Consider the following 25855-nt stretch of genomic DNA (forward strand, 5'->3'; position numbering starts at 1 on the left):
ATATAACCTTGGAATTCAACTTTGCATGACAATTAGACAAACATAGATCCAAGGTTATTAGGGTTGCATGTACACTTAGGAAGTGTTAGAATGCTCAAAATCCATCAGTTTGTTGGATGAGCATGGCCAACCCTTCGTAGCTTTCCTTAAGGCCGACAATGACCTGTAGAACAAGTCGTTGATTAGAGACTGGATTGTCAACATTTGCTAGTTGGTCAGCTAACATCTTCATATCTTGACAGTAAGAAGAGCTGTTGGGATGGTGAGCAAGTCTCATGGAGACGAATTTACTATCAAGGTAGACAACTCGGGTGCTTTGGTTGTCTTGAAAAATGTTTTCAAGGGCAGTCCAAGCTTGCGATGCAGAGGTGTTAGGTTTCAGATTGGTGTGTAGAAGATCATTTGAAATGGTCCCATATATCCATTGGAGGATGATGGAGTCAAGGCGTTACCATGTTTCATATTCAGCAGCAACTTTGGTTTTCTGAGCCTCAGTAGCTGTAGCAAAAGATGGAGATGAGGAAGGTAGCTTGAAGTCAGAGTCGATGTGATTACCAACTTGAAAGGCCCGATAGTGGATATGAAATAATTCTGCGCAAGAGGTGTACTGTCTATTTTCCATCTCAAGGGTAAAAGGAATGAAGTTCTGAGTGTTGGTTACTGTGATGGCTGGGTGATTATTAGGATCCATTGAAGAATAGATGGTTGTTAGAAGAATTGCGAAGAATGGAGAAGATGAATAGGGGCAGCAGAATGGAGAAGATGGACTTTTTAGGGTTTTTGGTATTCTTGCTCTGATACCATAAAACACGTTGTATTTTCTGTCCCCTTCACAATGATACAATTGATATCCATATATACAAACTATCTCTATTTAGGGGATTTGTATCAACAATAAAGGTGTATAATCTAGTTTCTATAACAAACCTTCCTCATTGAGGAAGAGAATAATCATTGGCGTATATATATATATATATATATATATATATATATATATATATATATATATATATATATATATATATATATATATATATATAGGGTTAGGTTCATTTGAGACCACTTATATTTTGTGAGACCGTGAGACGCATTTTTTTATTTTTTGTATTTTATTTTATTTTTTTTTTAATTTTTTTTAGTTAATTCATGTTCCGAAAATAATATTTAAAAAAAGAATTTTTTGATTTTTCTATTTATTTTGCATTTTAAAATTATTTATAGAATATGTACAGTGCAATATTCTATTTAGAATATTTCACGTATTTTAAAAAAAAAAATAGAATTTTTTTTATTTTTTTTTTATTTTTTTAGTTAATTTAAGTTCCGAAAATAATATTTAAAAAAAAGAATTTTTAGATTTTTCCATTTATTTTGCATTTTAAAATCATTTTTTAGAATATATCAGTGTAATATTCTATTTAAAATATTTCACGTATTTTTCAAAAAAAAAAAAAAAAACCGGAATTTTTTTTATTTTTTTTATTTTTTATTTTATTTTATTTTATTTTTTTTAGTTAATTCAAGTTCCGAAAATAATATTTAAAAAAAGAATTTTTGGATTTTTCCATTTATTTTGCACTTTAAAATTATTTTTAGATTTGGTCTCACGGTCTCACAAAATTAGAATGGTCTCAAATGAACCTGAACCTCTATATATATATATATATATATATATATATATATATATATATATATATATATATATATATATATATATATATATATATATATATATATATATATATATATTATCTACAAAAGGCAAGCAAACATATTAAGGTTTCTTGAAATTTGGGCTTTTGAATTTGTTGCTGAAATCAAAATTAAATTAGACTTCATTTTATTTTTGGAAATTAAATGTAGGTTTTTTTTTTTTTTTTGTTAAAGTGATCAAATTCTTCCCTCCATCTTTTTATAGAGTTTTTAGTAGTGGGGACAGTATTGATGGTGCTAGACGGTGGTTGTGAATGATGGTGGTAATGGTGATAAATATTTTTTATTTTAATAATTATATAATAATTAATATAAATACTAACTAATCAAAAAGAAAGATATAAAAGAAATTAAAAAAGCTAAATAAGTCATTTCGTATGGGACATAGCTAACCACATTGCAATTTGAAACTAAATGGACATTTTATGAAGACGAAAAAAGATAGAAAAATAAAACCTAGAATATGCGAAACCAAAAGTACCAGTTATGAAGTTTAATATATTTTAAATATTTATAAACTCTACCTCCACATATACATTCCCACATGCACACTAAAACATACATAAACTCAGACCAACGGAGATGTTATCTTGCAATAATGAATCTATTATACAACTTTACTTGACTTGTACAGTTAATATCATGAAGTCATTCCATTTCCCCAAAATTTTAAACTAATTAATAATGAATGAAAATAGTGTATATCGTCTTGTTTGTTAACAACCAACAACTCCACATATGTCCATGTGTGCCTTTCTTACATCACATGAAACATAACATGGAAAATAGCTAAAAATATATAAAACAAAAACAAAATAGGTAATTAGAAGCATTTCCTGTGGACTATAGATGGACCACACTCATCATACTCGGCCTTTGTTATCGACATCTGATTTGAACAAAAGAAAAGTTAGTTAGTCGAATACGTTATTACCTCGTTAGTCATGTAATTACACAAAAGTACGATACTATTAATGGACCACACAAAGTGCCATGTAATTACAACTCCTTACCCATAAAAACAATGTATTTACATTTCAATATCGTTACCTAACAATACATAAAAGTACGATACTATTAATAGTATAAGAAAAGCAACATGATTATTGGTAAAAAGATGTACATACACTGCTGTATGGTTAAAAAGAATATAAGTACGTTGCTATTATGAGTAAAAACTAAAGTAAACTGCCCATATTGGTATTGAAATTAAAATATGTTGCTATTCTGAGCAATTTGCCGTAATTTTTTTAAATCATTTATCCAGATAGACTTAATCAGGACGGTAAGCTATATATAGATGCTTCTTTTTGACTTATTGCCGAAAGAGACTTAACAAAGAAAGTAAGGACCAAATACTTTCCCGATTAAGTCAACATTTTACAAATTTTCCCTCGTTAGTCATTTTGTCAAACACTAGTTAAACATCATTCATCCAGTCAACACTTTATCAGGGTTTCCATTTACCTGTTCAAAGGTGCTGAGAGATGCAAGGATTGATCCGCCGATCCACACACTATATTTCCTCTCGGGACGCGCAACCACCTTGATCTTCATGCTGCTAGGAGCAAGGGCTGTGATTTCCTTGATAACCCGGTCAGTAATGCCCGGTAACATGGTTGACCCACCACTGAGCAGAATATTTTCATAAAGATGCTTCCTCATATCAACATCACACATCATGATCGAGTTGTAGGTCAGCTCATGAATACCAGCAGCTTCATATCCAATCATATGTGGCTGGAAGAGAGCCTCTGCGCAGCGGAATCTCTCGTCCCCAATCTCGATAACCTGCCCGTCGGGCAGCTCATAGTTCTTTTCAACAGAGGAGCTAGTTTTTGCGGTTTCGAGTTCTTGCTCGTAGTCAAGAGCCACGTATGCGAGCTTTTCTTTAATGTCACGGACAATTTCCCATTCGGCTGTTGTGGTGAACATGTAGCCTCTTCCGGTCAGGATTCTCATTAGGTTATCTGTGAGGTCACGACCAGCGAGATCAAGACGGAGGATGCCACGGCGAAGTAGATAACCATTGTAAATTGGGATCGTGTACGTAACACCGTCTCCGGAATCCAACATGACACCTGTAAAAAAGATGAGTTTAAACTAAAGGAAAAAAGAAATGGCCTACTCTATTCCATTGAGTTCTCTTATTCAAATGGAATGAGCATGAGCCCAATCCATCATACCAAACACTATAATTGATTGTAGAAAGGTGTGAATTAAACTTTATGGAGAGCGTGGGTATAATTGACGGTGGCTTTGGAGATTAGTCAATGTGATTGCAAAAATTTCTCAAATAATTAGGTCCATTGTTAAGACCATTTTCCCGATATCAAAATGCAAAATATACCAAAAGAGCAATGTGAAACTAACCAGTTGTACGATCACTTGCGTACAAAGAAAGCACGGAGCCAATTTCAATGTACATGGCCGGAACATTGAAGGTCTCAAACATAATTTGAGTCATCTTCTCTCTGTTTGCTTTGGGATTTAATGGTGCCTCAGTCAAAAGCATAGGATGCTCTTCGGGAGCAATACGGAGCTCATTAAAGAAAGTGTGATGCAAAATCTTTTCCATATCGTCCCAATTGCTGACAATACCATACTCAATTGGGTATTTCAAAGTCAGCATACCTCTTTCTAACATGGCTTCATCTCCTAAATAAGCATCCTTCTGGTCCATGCCCACCATAATACCAGTGTGACGAGGCCTACCCACAATATTGGGGAACACCACCTTAGGAGCTTCATCACCAGCAAAACCCGCCTATAAATTTAGTTAAAGTACAAAATGAACTCTAGTTTGAGTAACCTTATACCCATTTTACGGATTAAAATTGCCTTTTTGACAATATATGCAACATGATAACTGCATACCTCATGACTTGGCCCCTGTTAAATGCTTCTTTATTTAAAAATGTTTCAGTTTCTTACCAATTAATGCAATAATATTTGACTTTTTATGAATTTATGCAACTAACACGAATCATGGACCCACCAGTGGCTGATCAGCATGGGGGTACTAAGCGAAGCTAAATTGTTGTAGGGTTAAAAATACAATTATCTTCCTTGAATTCATAGAAAAAGAAAGAAAAATGTACAGTTGTAGGATTTCTAAGAGTACAAAAACTAATACTCACTGCTAGAGTGCCAGATACATGTTATTGCAATTCCTTATGTTGTTTTGATTTCATATTTGTATCAGAACTTGGGTGTTTTTCTAGTAAGTTGGAACTGTTACGGATGTACAAGAAATCAAATGATTAAACTTGAAATGATTAAAAATGGAACTCTTAGCTTTCACTCTAACAGAAATAGATCCAAGATGCTAACTAACTTTTTTCCCTCTCACCTAAACCAGAAGTGAAAAGTCCTAAAGGCCCTTAATGATATAAGATATGTTAACCAAAGAAATTGACCCCCATATGGAAAATTTTCTTGCTCCACACTGTAAATATTGGATAATGTTGGTAATAGAATGAAAGAATTTGCATTTGTAGTCCAAAACAATAATTTGTTGCATAACTGAAAAAAAAAATATTGTCTTTGCGAAAACAAGCATTTATCCCACATTCGAATTCAAAGTATAAGAATACAACTAACTCAAGAAGGTTTCATGTAAATATGAAATAGGAACAAAATAATTATTAAGCTAACCTTCACCATTCCAGTTCCAAAGTCACATACAATGGGCTGAATATCATCAGAGTCTGCCATTTCTACAAACCTGCAACACAAACATCAAAATACAATAAGTTTTAACAACATAATCTTTGACATCGCTGTTATTTTCCAATAGTTTTGAACTTGTTTAATATACGCACAGAAATGGTTAGACATTTTCCTATCATTGCCAACAACTTCAAAGTAATACCCAGCAAACAATCAAAAGTATGCAAGTCAACCAGATCATTGATTAATATACAATGACATCAATTGCACTTATAGAGAAGATTCTATACGGATCCGTAATTAGTGTAAGAGACTTAGATTGGAAATTAAAAACGATAAAATCATTAAAATTACAAGATAATCGAAGCAAACCTTTGGTTATTCAGAAGGAAGATGAAGCAGCATAAGGAAACCTCCAGTTGCCCGAAACTCAAATCGTAGGCTCCAGTGTGGTTTAGTGTGTTCGGTTGAGAAGTTCATCGTAGGACGAAACGTTGACTTACAGGAATTACTAAGTAGTAGGTAGAAGAACAATTAATAATTCAAGAGCCATTCTTATATTTGAGAAATCGATTAGTATAAAATTGTAACATTTACAGTTTCATTTTTGTAACATATTCTAATTTGAATCCTAACTTTCAAATTTGAAAATTGGTTTTAAGAGGTGTCGGTATCTTCCCCAAGCTAAGGATAGAAGTAGAACTTTTAGTGGTTAGAGGAGAACTGACCAAATGTATATTAAAGACGCATAAAAAGTTATCCAATTAACCGAATTTAACTCGAAATTAACGGGGTTGGTTAAATTTTCAAGAGATTTTTATCAAAAAAATAAGGAGGCGTTAGATAAAAGTTGTTTGCAAGGTATTATATTGAGTATTGACCATTCAAAACCCTTTTCAGAGCTTGTTTTACAATCCGAAACCGGATTGGCTCAAAACCGGTTTTAACCAAACCGGATCGGATCGGATTCAAAACCGGATTTTCAATCGGATCCTAATCCTATATTTCAATTCGGATTTGCTAAAAACCGGATCCAAATCCGTCCCAAAATCCGCTTAAAACCCATTAAAATTGGTTTAAACCGGATTAGAATCAGATTCGGATTTTGACCGGATCGCATTCGGGTTTTGTGCATCTCTAGGTAACCTTAATTTAAAATATTTCATATTAAAGTATAATATGTTTAAAAATAACTAATTAAGTAAGAAAGTTTTTATGAACAATTTAGATAGATGGTGATCAATAAGTAAAATTCATAAAAAACTATTAAAAAAGTTTAACCATTAGAGGGTTTATTTAATTAGAGGTCAAAAGTATTAGAATAATGAGATGACAAATTTTTTAAGTGATAAGGTATGTTTACCATTGGAGATATTCTAAAGTTGTAACTGATAATAGGTAGTTAGTACCAAAGTGATTCGTAATAACCGAAAACGTTAAAAACTTTTGAATATATAAAATCACATAAAACATATATGAAATTATGAATATAAAGTAAAATTAAATATAATGATACTAAATTAATTTTTCTAAACTATAAATATCTCGAAAATTAAAAATCATTCAAATTTGAATACATAGTGTTGTGATTAAGTTTTTCAATTGGTAAAAACCTTTTTATGCATATTAATAGTGATGGTTCTTTTACAAATAAAGTAAATAAGGTTTTTTGATGTCGGTAAAAAACTAATTAATAAACTAACCAAAAATATAAAATGACATAAATGTGGATTTGACGTGCCACAAATTTTTTTGAACTTATTTAAATGGTAATGTTTTGACTAGTCAAAAAGTAACGGATAAACTAGTTTTTTAAAATACTACTTATCAGTTAACAGTTGTGTTTTCAGCTAGTATTTAGTATGTCAAACATAATCTTATTTTGTTTCAAATAATTGTTAAAGTATATATATATATATATATATATATATATATATATATATATATATATATATATATATATATATAAGAGAGAGAGATAAAGAGAGAGCTAGGTTCAAATAAATATATAGTAATTGTTTAAATATATTTATATTTTGTCATATAACATAATTACCAAAAGTATGGATATAATTTATTTATTTTAAATGGTACTTCAGTCAATTTGCTAAAATCTAAAAGATCGTTTTTGTTAAACACTAGTTGAAATAGTTTTTGGATTTGAAGTTTTTTGTTTAATCCAAAAGCTAAAAGCTCCTACTGTTGAACAAAACTTTTTTTTCAAACTTTTTTTTAAAACTTAGAATTTAGAAGCTCTAAAAAACTGCATAATGAACACGTCCTAAATGACACGTACAAGTGCCAAAAAGTAACAAAAATAATATTTTTCAAAAATATCAACGAGTCTGCAAAAGGTTCTTGCAGACTCATGCCAACATTCGAATATTAGAGACTTTTTTTTTGTAATATCGTGAGTCTGTAGTGGTGGTTGTCGAGGCCAACAAATAAATAACCCTAAAAGTTGCACACTAGAAAGTGTATAATGACAAGGTGATAGAATCCATGTAGATTGGTTCAATTTGTGACTATAAAATCTCATTGTAAAAACACTCGTAAGAGAAATTAAATATATAATGATAAGTTAACTAGATATCCATCTGGTGAAGGCCAATGTCAACTTTCTCTTTCTCTCTCTCTCTCTCATTGATTTGAACCAAACTATTTTATTTTTTAATTAAAATTTCAAGTTTTATGATAACTTAGTTTCTTTAAAACAACTAAAAGATTAAAACCTCGAATTTTATGTTTATTGTTGTTTTACAAGTGGAGAAATTAAATGATGACAACTCCGGTGGGGCCATTTCCAACAACATCCTTTTAGATGCCACCATTCTTCATGCCGTCATTGCAACAAACATAACCGGTTCACTCAGCGATGCTTCCACCAGGACACGTTTTCAACATCCCACCGTCGTTTACAGTGACACCGTTGTACCAGGTGACGAGCGGACAGAGTTCAATGCTTTTAGTGCCACCGTTGGCGCAAACCATGATAGCTCATACGCCAGTTGTCTATTCACTGGCTAACACATGGACCGGACCAACCATCACCACCAACAATAACTTATAGCAGACAACAACGGTTAGCCCTATCACCCCTATACACCCTTTTCCCTCTAGTTACACCCTCCAACTACCATTCCAGATGTACCCCTTTTACGAACCAAGCCCTGGCTATCACACACCGCCACCATATGGCTTAAACACACAATACCATCAGTTAGGAGCCTCCACCACCCCAGGCCACGAATGCCTTTCCCGTAGTGTGACGTCTCCGTTTGTCAAAGAATTGTTGGACTACGAAATACCAAACACAGCCAAACTACCGACGCTCAAGACATATAACGGAACCACTGACCCGGATAGCCACATCGACACATATGAATGGACCATGACGTCATTAAAGCTTAATGAGAGGTTTTGGTGCACGTATTTCCCAACTACACTTGACGGCAACGCCAACACATGGTTCAAGACGCTACAACCGAGTAGCATGTAACATCCCAAAATACAACCCAAAATTTTTCGTTTAAATAGTAATAAAAACCATATACTGATTGTCATATCATAAAAACCATACGTCAAATATCTCAACTCATAATAAAATGTCGTGAAACAACTGTATCAAATCAAACTACGAATCAAAACAAACTCCCAGGATAAAGACTGAAGCTGTGGTGTGTGCGATGCCATCATCCCGAGCTCTTCCCCTTACTTGCGGAAGTACCTGAAACCAAAACTGAAATTGTAAGCACGAAGCTTAGTGAGCTCCCCCAAACTACCACATACCATACAATATCATATAAACACGTACTGGGCCTTGCCCAATGCATCGGACCGAAGCCCGGAAACTGCATCGGACCGTAGTCCGGAACTAACTGGGACCTTGTTCCCTGCATCGGACCGATGTCTGGAACTAATTGCATCGGACCGAAGTCCGGAACTTACTGCATCGGACCAAAGTCCGGAACTAACTAATCATAGCATAGCATAAACACATATCAACTAGCATAACACACATCATCATAAACCCATATACTGCATACTACGTCAGGCTGTAGCCCAGAACACATAACACATAAATCCTGTCTGAGCCACAAAGGCATCAAACACACTAACAACTGCATCGGACTGAAGTCCGGAAACTACTACTAACTAAATGGGCCGGTATTGTGGCCTTAGACCCATTCCTACTGGAAGGAAACTCACCTCGTAGCCTAGCTGTTGAAAGGACTGCTCCGGAATCTATCTGATGCATCTCCGGTTTCACCCCGGCTACAACATCCATGAGCACCATCAATCAAATACTGATAATAATAATACTGAGGGAAAATTGACTCTCCTACCCCTGGTCCAAGTCAACCTAACTATAAAGTCAACATTCAGTTGACCTGACTCGTCGAGTTGGGCAGCCAACTCGTCGAGTCCTTGCTCTTACTTCCTTGATTCCACTCGCTACTACTCGTCGAGTTTGGCGCAAACTCGGTGAGTTCCTCTTTGCTACTAACACTCCGACAATCTGCATCCGACTCGCCGAGTTGTATGAACAACTCGCCGAGTTCTCCTTCATCAGATGATCATTCTAGTTGTGACTCACCGAGTTGTATGAACAACTCGTTGAGTCTATTCTTGAAGTATGAAGATGGCCTTCGACTCGTCGAGTCTGGGCATTGACTCGCCGAGTTCTTCCACGAATGAGTCTAACCCTTTAGCTCACCGAGTCCACCTCTCACTCACTGGTTCCACTAAGCATAACTCAAAAAATGAAACACAGGGGACTCGCGACTCGACTCGCCGAGTAAGAAGAACGACTCGTCGAGTCGTATGCATGCAAATACTATACACTCGATTCTGCTTGAAACTAGTCCATGCAATTAATAGATCTGGGTTCCTGGGACTTGATTTACACGTAAAGTTTCCAACTTTACGTGTAAATAACATCAAATGAAGGTTTTAAGGTTAAAAGCACACTATAATAGTAGATCTAGAGATTTCATGCAAAATGGATCCATAAAGGTGCTAGATCTAAGCTCCTGGAAATCAAATCTAGCTAGATCTGAAGGTTAATCAATTCCATGAGTCCTCTATGCTACTACTAAGCTAAGAAATGGTTCAAGAATGGCTTTAATGGCTTCACAAAGGAGATTTAAGCATAGAAATAGAAAAGGGCCAAGATATACCTTACTTTCTTCTGAAATTCCTCAAGGATCTAGGATCTCCTTCTTCTCCTCTTGATCTACCTTCCTTTATCTCTCAAAATCTTCAAAGAACACACCAAAATCACACAAAATGCAAAAAGGACTCTAGGGTTTCGAGAATGATGCTCTGAGGGGTGATGGGGGCTGACTAGAGGCCCTAAAAGTTGTTTAAATAGGGTGCAAACCCTTGAAATTAGGGTTTCATCCAGACTGGCGGACTCGCCGAGTCGCCAACTTAAACGTGCTCGAAATCGCGACCCTACTCAACGAGTCCAGCTACTGACTCGTCAAGTTCCCCTTAAAACTTGAAGAAATATAACAATAAATAACAATATAAATATCATACCAGAATTGGGGTGTTACAACCCTCCCCCACTTGTCTCAGACTTCATCCTCAAAGTCTGTCGTTGCTGAATCTAAGAACAACTCGAGGTAATGCCCCCGCATCTCCTCCTCGGACTCCCACGTCTACTCAGAACCCTTCCGGTGCTGCCACTGCACCTTTACCAACCGAATCACCTTGTTCCTCAAGGTCTTTACCTTACGATCCAAGATCGCAACTGGCTTCTCGACATAATTTAAGCTGCTATCTGTTGGGTTATGAGCATTCTAACACTCCTAAGTGTACATGCAACCCTAAATACCTTGGATCTATGTTTTCTCTATTATACATGCAAATATGAACATCCAAGGTATTATCCTAATCTAGCATACAAAAATATCAATATAACAAGATAGAATACATACCTCTTTGATGTAGAATGTCTTCATGAAGCTTGATTGCCTAGTGCCCCAAGTGTGACACCTCAAATGGTTCACAATCATCAAAAACACTTAGAATAACTTGAGAGAGTTCTACACTTCATGAAAATCGGCTAGCCCTTTCTTACTCTCACTAGTGGCCGCTTTTCCTCAAGAATAAGATGCTTATATAGTTATACAATTAGGGTAAACTCTAATTGTCATGACTTTCCATTTCCTTGGATCCATGGGTTCAAATATACCATGGAGCATCCATGGAGCATCATATGGGTTTTGGCCCAACTAGATAATCCATGGAGCATTAGCCCACTATACAAGTATGGATGATTTACACAAACAACCCATATATTTAATTAGTCTTCTTTTGATCACTTAATTAATCCTAGATTAATTCTTGATCAATACTAATTAAATAATCTCATTATTCTTATTATTAATATACTAGAACTTATAATATATTAATAACCATAAGTGTCTTATTTCTCTCATTATAGTCTATCCAAGTGCATGATGGTATGCAACCCAAATGGACCATGCCGGGTCGGGTCAAGTCTTACCAATTATAGTTATGGACTTAGACATTAATCCAACAGTCTCCCACTTGGATAAGTCTAAAACTATTATTGCGTATGACTTCAGGAACCAACTGGCAATCGTAGCTCTCAAAAGCTTCTGTCGAACTCTAACCTTGTAGATGAACTCTGATCTTGTCAATGACTTGTCCATTAGATAAGGGATCATATATTCCTCCATTCTAGATATCATATGGACTGAGACATGGATTATAATCATTCTCTCTGTCCATTTGTTGTTTCCCGATTTCCGATTTATGACGACCGACTAATTGAACAAATCAAATCAGTCCTGGCCCGGCCGAGCACTTCCATTTGTCATCATCAAATCATCGAGGGGCCCACAGATATCGCTTTTATCCCGAAGGTAAAAGGAATGGATAAACTTCGACTCATATGGCTTGTTCTACTACTTGTTGAATCATACACAAAGGCACGTTTTTATAGCACCGAGTTACCAAATGCAGTTTCGTGCAATCAATGTACAACCAACTCATAGTAACAACTCATATCTCTAGTTTTGAAGAATATAAGATATTATCGTCTCATGATCACTCATGATAAAATCCATGAAGTGATTCCAATGAGCGCGGGTTGAATCCAATACTCAGAACTTATGAGCACTCATGAGTGTTGTAGCCATTTGTCCAACACCTTAGACCTCTACAAGCCAACCCATGATAGTCTTAATTCATATCTACTTCCAACATATGACCGACTGTGGATGGTTTGAATAACTTAGTCATTCCGGAAGAATAACCTAGTCTATTCGGGAAGTCAAAACATGCAAAGTGCAACACAATAATAATTGAATCCAATATGGTCTCAAAACTTATGAATATAAATAAAACACCTTTTATTTATCACCATATGATTACACATTATTCATTGTATACTGTTTCAGCTATCAACATTATTCTTGAATTTAAAACAATAGTTGTCCCATGCTCCAAGCATGTACACTATGTTTTTCTAAACACTAGTCATGCCATACACCAAGTATGCATACTATGTTTGTCTATGATCTTTACTTTGTGAACTAGATCAATTGAACATAATCTTCAATGATTCTCTTTTCACACTCCCAAATCCTTACTGCAAATGCAAGAATTCCAAATTCATGCCATTTACTGAAATCTGTTAGATTCTAAACTTATATGCATTGATCCTCTTGTAACGATTATGCACAAATTCACAAAGACTTGGCAACAATCATTACAGAGCATTCCAAAGGAGATCAACTCCTTGGAACCATCCTTCTTGCATTAAGTTTCCTTAATCTTACACAGATTGAAAATTCTAACTTTGAAACATTTCCAGATTCCATTTCGACTATCACTTCTGAACAAGAGTTGCCTCCTTACAGATTATGTCAATATGGTCCTTCCAGAATTATCACTATACTTCCAACTGTCCTTGAGCAACCAATCTTTGGTAAACCTTAGATTGTCCTCGACAATTGTTTAATCCTTTTAGTCATATCCAGTTCTAAACCTTTTCCCTTCTTAATGCCCCAGGCATTTGGAAACTTTTAGAAAGGATAAATATAGCACATGTAATCGATCCTATATCCGAAGCATATGGGACACAATTCATGATGTCTCACATAAAGACTAAACCAGTCTTTTGCTATAACATTTCCATTTCTATTTGCCAAGTTCTCATAATTCAGATTATGAAAAGGGATGCCGTAATCATAATCGAATTTTAGAATGCAAATAATGGACCCATATACATAATTTCCTTATGTTGAGCCATTCCAACATGAAATTCATATATATTCTTGACTAAATGATTAAAAACTCACGATCTAAGCTTATAGATTTGAGATGAAGTATAATTTCCTCTCCCTTAATTATAGCAAAACAACTTTTTCCCAATTGAAACCTTTTGTTTTCTATAATTAACATTGCTAACTTGCAATCTTTATCATAATTATCATGCTCCCACTAACATGATGATTATTAGCGTAACACTTATGCTCCCACTAGCTTTGACATGTACTCAGAAATCAGCTGGACTTCTAGAAATCAATACTTTATTGACTTTCTTACCAAAGTTCAAATTTCTGATACTAGATTTCCTTGATAAGACTTTATCAATATCATACACCTCTCTTAGATAGCTCACATGTGTGTCTAAACAATTATGAAGAGGGATGTCGTAATCATAATGGTTAGACCTTTTTGCCACTTCTCACAAGTCCAGGTTAGTGTGCCGGTAACGACTTTGAGAATGCAAATATCACAATTGCTATCTAACTAAAACCTACTTAGTGAAAGTGTTTCCTCACCATCATTTTCATGAATCGGAGAGAAACCTTATGACCATTAGATTTAATGGTGTATGTGTTCTTATCCATGTAAATTGTCAAAACCATAGTCACAAGACAAGGATAATGACAAATCCGAACTCATATGGACTGAACTCAATCTTAACTTCTTGCCACCTGGCAGCTCAAGGGCCCACCATTGCTTCCAAGTTGTTGTGCAACACATTGAGAACTCTAAGAACTCATATGCAAAGCCAACTTTAACTGGAATGGGCACAGAATATGTCAACACGATAGGTTATAAACCTCAAGTTGTGTGCTAGTGAGGAACTTCAGGTTTCATTCTTGATTTGTTCTTGAGACTTTCAAGACCTTTAAGACTCCCACTGTCCTCTTGACCTATAAGACTCCCTTGTCAAACATCCAAGAGATAGTGTGGATTCTAATCAAGACAAACACTTCACACAATTGGCCTTAGTTGGTCTTTGTTTTATCCAAAACATCACAACTTACCAATTTCAAATGTACAAGAGTAGAAAACTTTTACTCTTACATTTGATAAGTGTTTTTAAACTTTCTTAAAGACATGTCACTCAAATTACAATCTTGGAGTATGACTCTAAGACTTGTATTGGAACGAAGTATGACTCATCTTCTTGATTTAACCATTTCAACAATTCAAGATCCCTTCTTCTTAGTCATAAGAATGCACTAAGACTTCCTTAGAGAACTAATTTTGATATGGTTTCTTAATCATTAAGATGATCACAAAACTGATACTAAAGTACTCTCCCATCTTTTCAGATTTGAGAAACTTTTATCCTTCTGCCTAATTTGATTCTTCTTATCCGCTCTGCTATGCATTGAAACCTTTTCCAATGTCTCAGAGTTACACTTAAGCTTGTAAGTATAATCATATTTACTGAGCTTTAGTAAACTATGACGAATAGCCTTACATCTTTTGTGGTGGACTTAATCAGTGCACATGACTATGTACTCGATCCCTTAGTCCACTACTTGACTCACACATCCATGTGAACAAGTAATTAGTCTTAATTTTTCCAATACTTGAAAGTTTTCATTCATCATGCTATACAACTTGCATGATTCCAAGTCCCGGTCCAATTGAGACTTTGGATGATGAGAATCTTTCCTTATTTGGTAAATTTAGAAATTAGCACAAATGAAGGAATCAATTTCATATTTCCACTCTTGCTATTAATGGAATCATATAAGCAACAATTTTTTTCTCAAATGCCATTGTAAGGATATTTTTAAAATAAATAAAATCAAAATTTTCTTTTATTTTAAAACTATGCGGAAAAACTTATCCTTACAATCCATATGAAAACTTGTTGTTATCTATTCCTTAGCAATATCTCATAACTCCTAAGAAGTAGCTCAAGAATCCGATTTTCAAACTACGCGATAGAAATCCATCTATGCGATCAGATTCAACATATTCTTTCTTTAAGTTCCTTTACTTTTCTTTGATTCTTAAAACATTACCATGTGACCCAGTCACATCATGTATTAGGAATCTCAGAATAGAAACTTAACAGAGTTAGATTAGTGGACTTTACCTGAAGTAGAGTCAATCTTATTGACCTTAACATCCTTAGGTAAATTTGGCAGCTTCGCAACTAATGACCCTTACTTTGGCAATATAAACATATGGACCCTTTGATAATGGTACACGGGACTATCACAGACTTAGCTTTTCTCTTTACCATTTGTTCAACCGAGTTGACTATGGCTGATCCCTTTCCACTGGGAAGAGAACACTTTTCTGGATTTCCTGTGTCACTATTGTCAATGTCCATAAAGTTTTAGGAAGTTGATCTTAGCAAATAGATAAGATCATTAAGGGTCTTGTCATAGTCTGTTTTATAGATGTCCTAAAGGAACTCACTATGTGACTTAGAAAGTAGTTGAGTCACTAACTTTCTCAAGACTTTGACACCCAACTCTCCCGGCTTGTTAATATGTGACTACATCTCCAAGATGTGATCACACCTAGACCTTGCCTTGCCATTAGGGCTTGAGTGATCTTAAACTTTTCAAGAACTTGTGGGTTAGGGAGAATAATTGGAGGAGGAGAAAAAAGTATGATTTCCAAGGGACATCATCTTCATTTAGGAAAGCTTGTTTCAAGAGATTTGGGAAGATCATAAATGTCTAAACCAGACATCTTTTTGGGAGATATTCAAGATAGTTGATTTTAAAGTCCTTAATATGACACCCAATATGAAATATTAAGGCTAGGACCCAACAAACTATTTTACAACTTAGAAGAGGTATGCCGTAATCCAAGCTATAAAACAATTTGAAGGTAGGTGAATGACGATTCACCAATTTCCACCAAGATAACGAAATGTATTATTAGGTTTTAATTGGTTTTTGAAACTCCTAGATCTTTGAGATTCATTGAACTGTTCAATGGCATGTTTCAATCTCGAGTGTGCCCTTCAGGTTTTGTGACTGGGATGCCGAGGATCACAAAACAAGGTGTGAAGTAACCATGCAAATTACTTGGTACCCTTAATTAATTACCCCTCAATCGATGTGCCGGTTAACCACACACGCTCCATCGATACTATGATAAATATTAAGTCACCCTTTACCTACCTTGTTAAGTCCAAGTTAGTGTGCCGGTTAACCACACACGCTCCACTAACCGACTTAAACAAAGTGCAAAGTGTAATTTCATGGATTAGCACCTTATTCACATTTTCCTAAGTAACTAAGATTGGGTATTATTAAGAGTTTAGTTACTTAGTATTTATCATTAATACTTTTAATGAAGGGAGAAATATAGTCCTGTCAAACCCGTTCGGCTAACGACCCTCCACCAGTCAAGCAAGCGGTGGGTGAGAGTGGACACCCATTAAGTTGCCATTTTATAGGCAACAACCTTATACCCACCTTATAGACCGGCTTCGTGAATGAGGCGTACTAGCGGTAAGACCGACTTTACTCTTATATATATATATATATATATATATATATATATATATATATATATATATATATATATATATATATATATTATTAACTTATAATATTATAAAGTATAAGGGTTGAATTTTAACTTTTAAAATTCTAAGGGCTAACTTGGAATTAAAGTATTCATAAGAGAAAACTTTACAAATTCCAAAACTTGAGGGCAAGTTTTTAAACTATTCAAAACTAATTAATTCCATAACTTATGTGTTTAAAGTAGTTTTAATCCAAAAACTCTTCAAGTTCCATAACTTATGGAAGACTTTAAACTAATAAAAGAATTAACTTTTCTTTATTTTTATAACTTATGGAATTAATTAAGGTTACATTTTTTTTTATTTATTTATTTATTTAATGAAGAGACTCTTGGTCCTCCATAACTTGAAGACAAATTATGGAGTCATAACTCGAATTAATTAGAACTAGACTCTTCATTTTTTTTGTAACCTTTGCCAATTTTATGAGTTTTATGAGTCTTTAATGTGACTCTTCATGTAACTTGAGGACAAGTTACACAAACACATTTTATACTCAACTCTTAGATTAAAATGGATTGAAAACAACTATTTCATTCAACTTTTCTATTAATCTAAGAAACTCATAAGAACAAGATAATTCAAATCAAACCTTTTCATGTAATTAGTCTAACCTTTAAACTAATACAAAACATGAATCTATTGACAAGTATCTTTGAAATTGGATTAGCATGAACATTACCACAACAAAAACAAGTTTATAAGTTCAAAAACAACTTAGGGTAATGTTCCTAGTCCATTTCTAGCCAAAAAAACTCGAAAATATGTTGTCTAGGGTCCAACTCGACGAGTTGGATGCATTTTGCCTTGGACTCGTCGAGTCCCTTCATGGACTCGGCGAGTCTGCTGGGCTGACAGCACCAATTTCGATTTTTCAGCTTCTATTGTAGGTATAACAAGAAAACAAGCCTAGGCTCTGATACCACTGTTGGGTTATGAGCATTCTAACACTCCTAAGTGTACATGCAACCCTAAATACCTTGGATCTATGTTTTCTCTATTATACATGCAAATATGAACATCCAAGATATTATCCTAATCTAGCATACAAAACTATCAATATAACAAGATAGAATATATACATCTTTGATGTAGAATGTCTTCATGAAGCTTGAGTGCCTAGTGCCCCAAGTGTGACACCTCAAATGGTTCACAATCATCAAAAACACTTAGAATAACTTGAGAGAGTTCTACACTTCATGAAAATCGGCTAGCCCTTTCTTACTCTCACTAGTGGCCGCTTTTCCTCAAGAATAAGATGCTTATATAGTTATACAATTAGGGTAAACTCTAATTGTCATGACTTTCCATTTCCTTGGATCCATGGGTTCAAATATACCATGGAGCATCCATGGAGCATCATATGGGTTTTGGCCCAACTAGATAATCCATGGAGCATTAGCCCACTATACAAGTATGGATGATTTAGATAATCCATGGAGTACTAGCCCACTATACAAGTATGGATGATTTACACAAACAACCCATATATTTAATTAGTCTTCTTTTGATCACTTAATTAATCCTAGATTAATTCTTGATCAATACTAATTAAATAATCTCATTATTCTTATTATTAATATACTAGAACTTATAATATATTAATAACCATAAGTGTCTTATTTCTCTCATTATAGTCTATCCAAGTGCATGATGGTATGCAACCCAAATGGACCATGCCGGGTCGGGTCAAGTCTTACCAATTATAGTTATGGACTTAGACATTAATCCAACACTATCAACCTGAATATCCTTAATGGGCACTATTGCCGACTCGTCCACCAAACACTTCCTCAGCTGAGAAACATGGAAAGTGTTATGGATCTGGCTAAGCTCTAACGGAAGATCCAGCCGATAAACAACCCGACCCACCTGAGCCAAAACCCTAAAAGGACCAATAAACCTAGGGCCCAGCTTGCCCCTCTTCCGAAACTTGATAACACCCTTCCAGGGCGATACCTTCAGGAGGACCATATCGCCCACCTGAAACTCCAAATCTGAATGCCTCCTATCGGCGTAACTCTTCTGCCGACTCTAAGTAGTCTACAGTCTGCCATGAACCTGCTAGATCAATTATGTCGTCTTGAGCACCACCTCGGTGCTTCCAATGACTCACTGACCGACCTCACTGTCACACCCCGAAAATCAAAGGCGGAAACATTTCCGGGGTGGACTACCACGTTGTGTATCAAATCCAATGTACATAGTAATCACAGTAAACAACCATTACATTACATATATATGAAAGTTTACATTTGTTTCAAAAGTAAAGTTATACAAGATATACATATGCATCATATTAACAAAAGTTGAGACGAGTCTTCTGAGCATTCCGTCTTCACCAAAAGAGATCACCGGGTACCTGTCTAACTTGGACCTGAGAATACAAGCGGTTTGAAAATCAGCATAAAGCTGGTGAGTTCATAAGCGGTTTTTGTTTTATGAAAATGTATCGATTTCCTTTAGTTTTCCGAAAAGGTTTGGTTTCCATGAAAATCCCATATTTTCTTATGTAAAGTTAGTTTCGTTATCATTGTTACCAATTCGATTATGTGATGTATTTTACCCCAGGAAAATCCCAAAATTTCCTAAATGTAAGATTGATTAATACAGAGCATAGTTTAATACACAAAACTATATATTAGAAATCATGGGATCACTGTCCCGAACAAGATATAAGATAGTTCGATACATATGGAGATACAGATTTAAGACCATGGGACTACCATCCCGGACTAGACATAAGATAATTTGATATATATGAAAATATAGATTAGGAACCATAAGATTACTATCCCGGACAAGATATAGATTTAAACCATGGGATTATCATCCCGTACTTAATATAGTTTGAAATCATGGGATTACTATCCCAAAATGGATGTAGATTGAAAACCATGGGATCACTATCCCGAACAAGATATAAGTGTAAACCATGAGATTACTATCCCGTATAAGATATAGTTAAAAATCATGGGGCAAACATCCCGTACAAGTTATAGATACATAACCATGGGATCACTATCCCGTATAAGATATAAGATATATACATACTGAAAAATCATGGGAATAACATCCCGTACTAGATATAAGTTCAATAGACTGAAAAACCATGGGACTACGATCTCGGACTAGATACAAAATAGTTTGACAAAACCATGGGATCACTATCCCGAACCAGATATAAGATTATAAAACTCAAGCTGTGAATAAATTTATATTAATACATGTTGTGAGTCGGGTAACCATGCTAATACGACAACGAGACCTCCTGGATGTTCGTCAGATGTCGAAACGATATCCAGAAATTTGTCACCCCAGGCGTGCCCACCTAACTGTAGCTAGCAGTTAAGGTGTGGGATTGTCAGTCCCGAATAGATCTATTCACAAATTCCGCGCTCTCCCTCCAGGAGACTCTGGTTACACTTCCGGGGAGGATTTACTGATCATCCATAAAGGGTAGTGACTATCTCACAAACTAGTACTAAACTATTCACAGGGTTCTCATTCGATATCAACATACAGAAGATTATGAAACATAATACAGCGAATATAGATACATACAATGGAATCTTTCCTTATGCTCAGCATAATACATAAGGAGTAAAAGAGTTTATAAGTTTGTCAGATATATTTGAAACATATCAATATTGTGGTTTAAAAACAGTTATAGTTTGCTTGTATTCCCCCCTGAAAACATTGAAAAACACGGAAAAGGGCGTAGGGGTATGAACTCACCGAACGAGAAACGTGATGATTTGGATGCTAAGAGTTGGTCCGGGGCTTGTAAACACACGAGGTTCCTAAGTATAATGTAAAGATACACATTTGTATCTAATTAGGACCTAGATTGATTATTTGATAGGGACAATTGCTTCTAGTCGCGAAAACACTCCGATATAAGTGTTTGGAGGGACCCGGGTGGCGTTTAAGGACATGTAATGATGCGAGGGACTTAGGAAATGAGTTTACTCCCCAAGAGTACACTTCTAAATGGTGTTTACGGCCTAAACACCCATTCCCCGTGAGTTTACGGCCGTAAACTCATGATGGGTGGTTTATGGTGCAATTTGGACTTCAAACACTTAGGGGACGATTTCTAGATTTGATTTAAGGGTTTGGAATAAGTTTTAATCACCAAAATGACACATTTTATGGAGTTTACGGCCTAGCATGGTCTCATGGCCGTAAAATCCTATAAACCCATGAAAAGTTGTGTTTTTGGATTCCAAACTAATCACATGTGATTGCTAAAATTGTTTCAAGGCCTTACATGCATTTGGTTGAAGTTTTGAAGAGGTTTTTGGAGTTTACGGCCAATGAGACCCCTCTCATGGCCGTAAACTCTCTTAGAGAGTAAATCCATATGTTTTAATGTCAAAAACTTGTTTGTAAGGATTTCTAAAATTCATTCCAAGGCTTTAGGGTTGATTTAAGGACATTTTGGCATGTCTTTATGAGTTTATGGCCAAAGGCTATGTGTTTAGGCCGTAAACTCCTATATGTAATGTGTTTGATGTGTTTAAGGTCTCCAAACCATTTTTAGATGATTCTAGGGTTTACCATAAGGTCATTGGTTGAGTTTCAAGGCATTTGGACATGTTTTAAGGCACTAAATCCCCCATTTAGAGGAGTTTACGGCCCAAGCACATGCCTTGGCCGTAAACTCTTGTTTGTCCCCCAAAAATGATGTTTAAAGTGTCCAAATGTTAAAACCATTATTCTACAAGTCATATCCCCTTGTTTGTGATTTGGAAGGGTTTAAGGGCATGAAAACCTCATTTACATAAGTTTACGGCCCAAGCTTATGCCTTGGCCGTAAACTCCTTCAAATAACTCAAAATCTATGTTTTAAATGTTATATGTCCATTTCATGAAGCCATTAAGCCATATCTAAAGTCCAAAATTGCTTAGGAGGGGTTTTAGGGCTTAAAAACCCATGTTATATGAGTTTACGGCCCATGAATGCTCCATGGCCATAAACTCATGAATGTGGTCTTAATCCATGTTTTGAACTCGAATTTGAAGGCTAAGAAGGTTACAATACAAGCTAGGGAAAGTACCTTAGAGATTTGAGGCCTTAAAGTTGAGTTTTGGACCCTTAAACTTGGATTTAGGAGAGAGGTTAGAGAGAGAGTAGAGAGAGGAAGAAAAAGCTTCAAATGAGTGATTAAATACGTTTATATAGGTCCTAAAACTTGGACACGGTGGAATTCTACCCGATACCGACGTTAAACGCGACTTTTGGTCGCACTCGATTAAGTTACCGTCACCCGGTGAGGACATTTCTAAAACTTATGACAATAATTATTTTGGGCTAATTACATGAGTTCCTGAGTGGTTTAGACACTCATAAAAAAAATAAAGATATAAGTTTAAATAATTAACCCAAAAATGAAAACGGAACGAATTTGATAATGGCGACTTTTTCGGGTAGAACGGGTTTTGGCGACGAACAACTTCGGGTTGTTACACTCGCCCCAACAAATTGGGGTCCTGCACTTCCTCCCATAAAGCATTTCGAAAGGAGGTCGATCGATACTCGCGTGGTAACTGTTGTTATACGAAAATTCCGCTAACGGAAGGTACGTATCCCAACTACCACCGATGTCTAGAACACATGCCCGCAGCATGTCCTCGAGGGTCTGAATCGTTCTCTCGCTCTGTCCGTCCGTCTGAGGATGGAAAGCGGTGATAAAATGGAGATGAGTACCCTTCTCGTCGTGAAACCACTTCCAGAATCTGGAAGTAAAACGGACATCTCAGTCTAACACCATTGAAACAGGCACTCCATGACGTGCCACCACCTCCCTCACATAAATATCAGCTAACTTTTCTGTTGATATGCTCTCCTAGATCGGTATTAAATGAGCACTCTTCGTCAACCGATCCATAATAACCTATATAGAATCCACTCCACACGCAGTCCTGGGAAGCTTCATGATGAAATCCATGGTAATGTCTTCCCATTTCCACACCGGAATGTCTAATGGTTGCATCTTGTCGTGAGGTCTCTGGTGTTTTGCCTTAACCTTCCTGCAGGTCAGGCACCTCTCCACATACCAGGTGACATACTGCTTCATGCAGGGCCACCAATAATAGGGTCGAAGATCTCTATACATCTTCGTAGCCCTTGGATGAATGGAAAATCGAGACTTATGGGCCTCATCCATCAACACTTGTCGTACTCCGCCCCAGTACGGCACCCAAACTCTCCCGTGAAGGGTCAACAATCCTCAACTATCTTAGTCAAAAGAAGCCACTCGGCCCACGATCCTCTCACACTTCTGTCTCTCCTCCTTGAGGCCCTCTACCTGTGCCTCCTTAATTTGCTCCAATAATGGAGTAATCACCGTCATCCTCAAACAAATGTCTCTGATCGGGGCCACTACTGCCTTGCGGTTCAAGGTGTCGGCTACTACGTTGGCTTTCCCTGGGTGATACAGGATCTCACAGTCGTAATCCTTCAACACATCCAACCATCGCCTCTGCCTCATGTTCAGATTCGGCTGATCCATGAGGTACCTCAAGCTCTTGTGACCCATGTAAATGGTACAACGGACCCCATAAAGGTAATGTCTCCAAATCTTGAGGGAAAACACCATTGTCCTAGCTCTAAATCATGCGTAGGATAATTAGCCTCGTGAGGCTTCAACTGTCTCGAGGCATAAGCTATCACACGGCCTCGCTGCATCAACACTGCTCCCATACCTGTGATCGAGGCATCACAGTAGACTACAAAATCCTCCACTCCCTCTCGCAGGGTAAGAATCAGTGCCTCGCACAATCTCTGCCTGAGGGTCTCAAACGCTACCTGCTGCTCAGGCCCCCAACAAAACGCTACCGACTTCTTGGTCAGCCGGGTGAGCGGTACTGCTATCTTGGAGAAATCCTGGATGAATCTCTTGTAATACCCTGCCAATCCTAGGAAACTCCGAATCTCAGATGGAGACCTTGGAACCTCCCACTACATCACGGCCTCAATCTTGGTCGGATCTACCAAAATACCCTTCTGGTTGACGAGGTGACCAAGGAACTGCACCTCGTGCAACCAAAACTCACACTTAGAGAACTTCGCGAAAAGTCTCTCCCTCCTCAAAACCTCTAACACCTCTCTCAAGTGTTCCTCATGTTGCTCCTGAGTCTTGGAATACACCAGGATATCGTCTATGAATACTATCACAGACCGATCCAGCATCGGCCTACACATGCGGTTCATGAGGTCCATGAACGCGGACGGAGCGTTGGTGAGCCCAAATGGCATCACCACAAACTCATAATGACCATACCTGGTCCTAAAGGCGGTCTTCTGCACATCCTCGTCTCTGACCCGCATCTGGTGATATCTAAAGCGTAAATCAATCTTGGAGAACCAAGACGCTCCCTGAAGCTGATCAAACAAATCATATATCCTTGGAAGTGGGTAACGGTTCTTCACCGTTACCTTATTCAGCTCCCGGTAATCTATACACATACGGTGCGACCTGTCCTTTTTCTTCACGAATAAAATCGGTGCACCCCAGGGTAAACTGCTCAGCCTGATAAATCCCTTGTCCAGCAGCTCTTGCACATGCCAGAAGGCGTGTTTAGTCCCTATTTTCAAAAATTAACTCTGACCGTCCCTCGTTTGCTTAAAACTTGCTAACTTCGTCCCTTATATGTGTTTTTGTTGCGAATTTAGTCCATTCCACATTTGAAATGACCATTATGCCCTTGGATATTTATTTTTAGTTAATTTTAATATTATTTATTATTATTAATTAAAAAACAACACTCTAATATTTATCTCTCTCATACGCATAAAAATACCACCACCACCTTCGATGTAGTCTCTCTCTATCTCTCTCTCTCTCCATTCTTCTTCAATACAAAACACACACACAAGAAGCCATCACATTGGCTTGAAGAACCTCGATTCACCTTCACGTTGACTTAAAGAAGCCATCAGACAACAAATTGAATCCTCAATGAAGCTATAACCTACATCACAAGGTAAATTAGCCCCCGCCGACTTACACCATCTATGAGGAAGATGAAGTGGTGGTGGACGGAATCCTCCTTGATCTAGTGACGGTGGACATCACATTCCTCGATCTGATTCCGTCAATCGAAATCCTCTTTCTTCTCGTGCAAGTCGTTAGTTCTATTTTGCAGGTTTAGGGTTTAGTTAGGGTTGATTTGCAGGTTTAGGGTTTGATCTTTGAGGTTTGATTTTTCCGATTTGTAGGTTTGGGGTCTCGCAGATCTGTGTGGAGGAAACGGGTGGGATGGTTCCAGAAATTGAAGTCGAAATCTAAGTCATACATTGGTGGTCGTCATCGTTCTTGAGCAATCGACGAGTTCAGACCATGGATGGCGACTAGAGAGTCTAGATCGAGCGATTTATGTGACATTTATAAAATCACATATTGCAGGGGTAGAAACGGGCTCCTGCAATTCACCGGTGGAAATGTTTTGTTGGTTTGAGATACGAATGATCGTCGATGATGTATCAGTTTTTTGAGAGATTATTTTGGTTGTGGATGTATCAATTTCTTGGTTTAAGGTCTTGAAGAGGATTTGGAGTCGTGGAGTAATGGATTTGATTTCTTGAGAGATTATTTTGTTATTTTTAATTTAAAACTGATA

At 36.5% G+C, this 25855-nt stretch overlaps 1 protein-coding gene across 1 annotated transcript; it reads right to left on the minus strand.

The window, feature by feature from the left end:
- Window positions 1-2351: 2351 nt before the first annotated feature.
- LOC145048840 (actin-7-like) lies at window positions 2352-6072 on the minus strand. Its single transcript, XM_078997464.1, has 5 exons — window positions 5758-6072; window positions 5371-5440; window positions 4087-4480; window positions 3181-3794; window positions 2352-2602 (listed from the first exon to the last, which is right to left on the minus strand). Exons 2-5 carry the CDS (start codon window positions 5428-5430, stop codon window positions 2537-2539), a joined length of 1134 nt encoding a protein of 377 aa, XP_078853590.1. The 5' UTR covers window positions 5431-5440; window positions 5758-6072; the 3' UTR covers window positions 2352-2536.
- Between the last annotated feature and the right edge of the window lie 19783 nt (window positions 6073-25855).

Source organism: Lactuca saligna, chromosome 5 (genome assembly GCF_052625555.1).
Source record: "Lactuca saligna cultivar CGN05327 chromosome 5, ASM5262555v1, whole genome shotgun sequence".
Classification (NCBI taxonomy): domain Eukaryota; kingdom Viridiplantae; phylum Streptophyta; class Magnoliopsida; order Asterales; family Asteraceae; genus Lactuca; species Lactuca saligna.

Coding starts and splice junctions, on each gene's coding strand:
- LOC145048840 (XM_078997464.1), bottom strand. CDS start 5,430: ATGGCAGACTCTGATGATATTCAGCCCATTGTATGTGACTTTGGAACT. Junction 3,795..4,086: donor CGCAAGTGATCGTACAACTG/GTTAGTTTCACA, acceptor TCTTTTTTACAG/GTGTCATGTTGGATTCCGGA. Junction 2,603..3,180: donor CTCTCAGCACCTTTGAACAG/GTAAATGGAAAC, acceptor TGTTCAAATCAG/ATGTCGATAACAAAGGCCGA.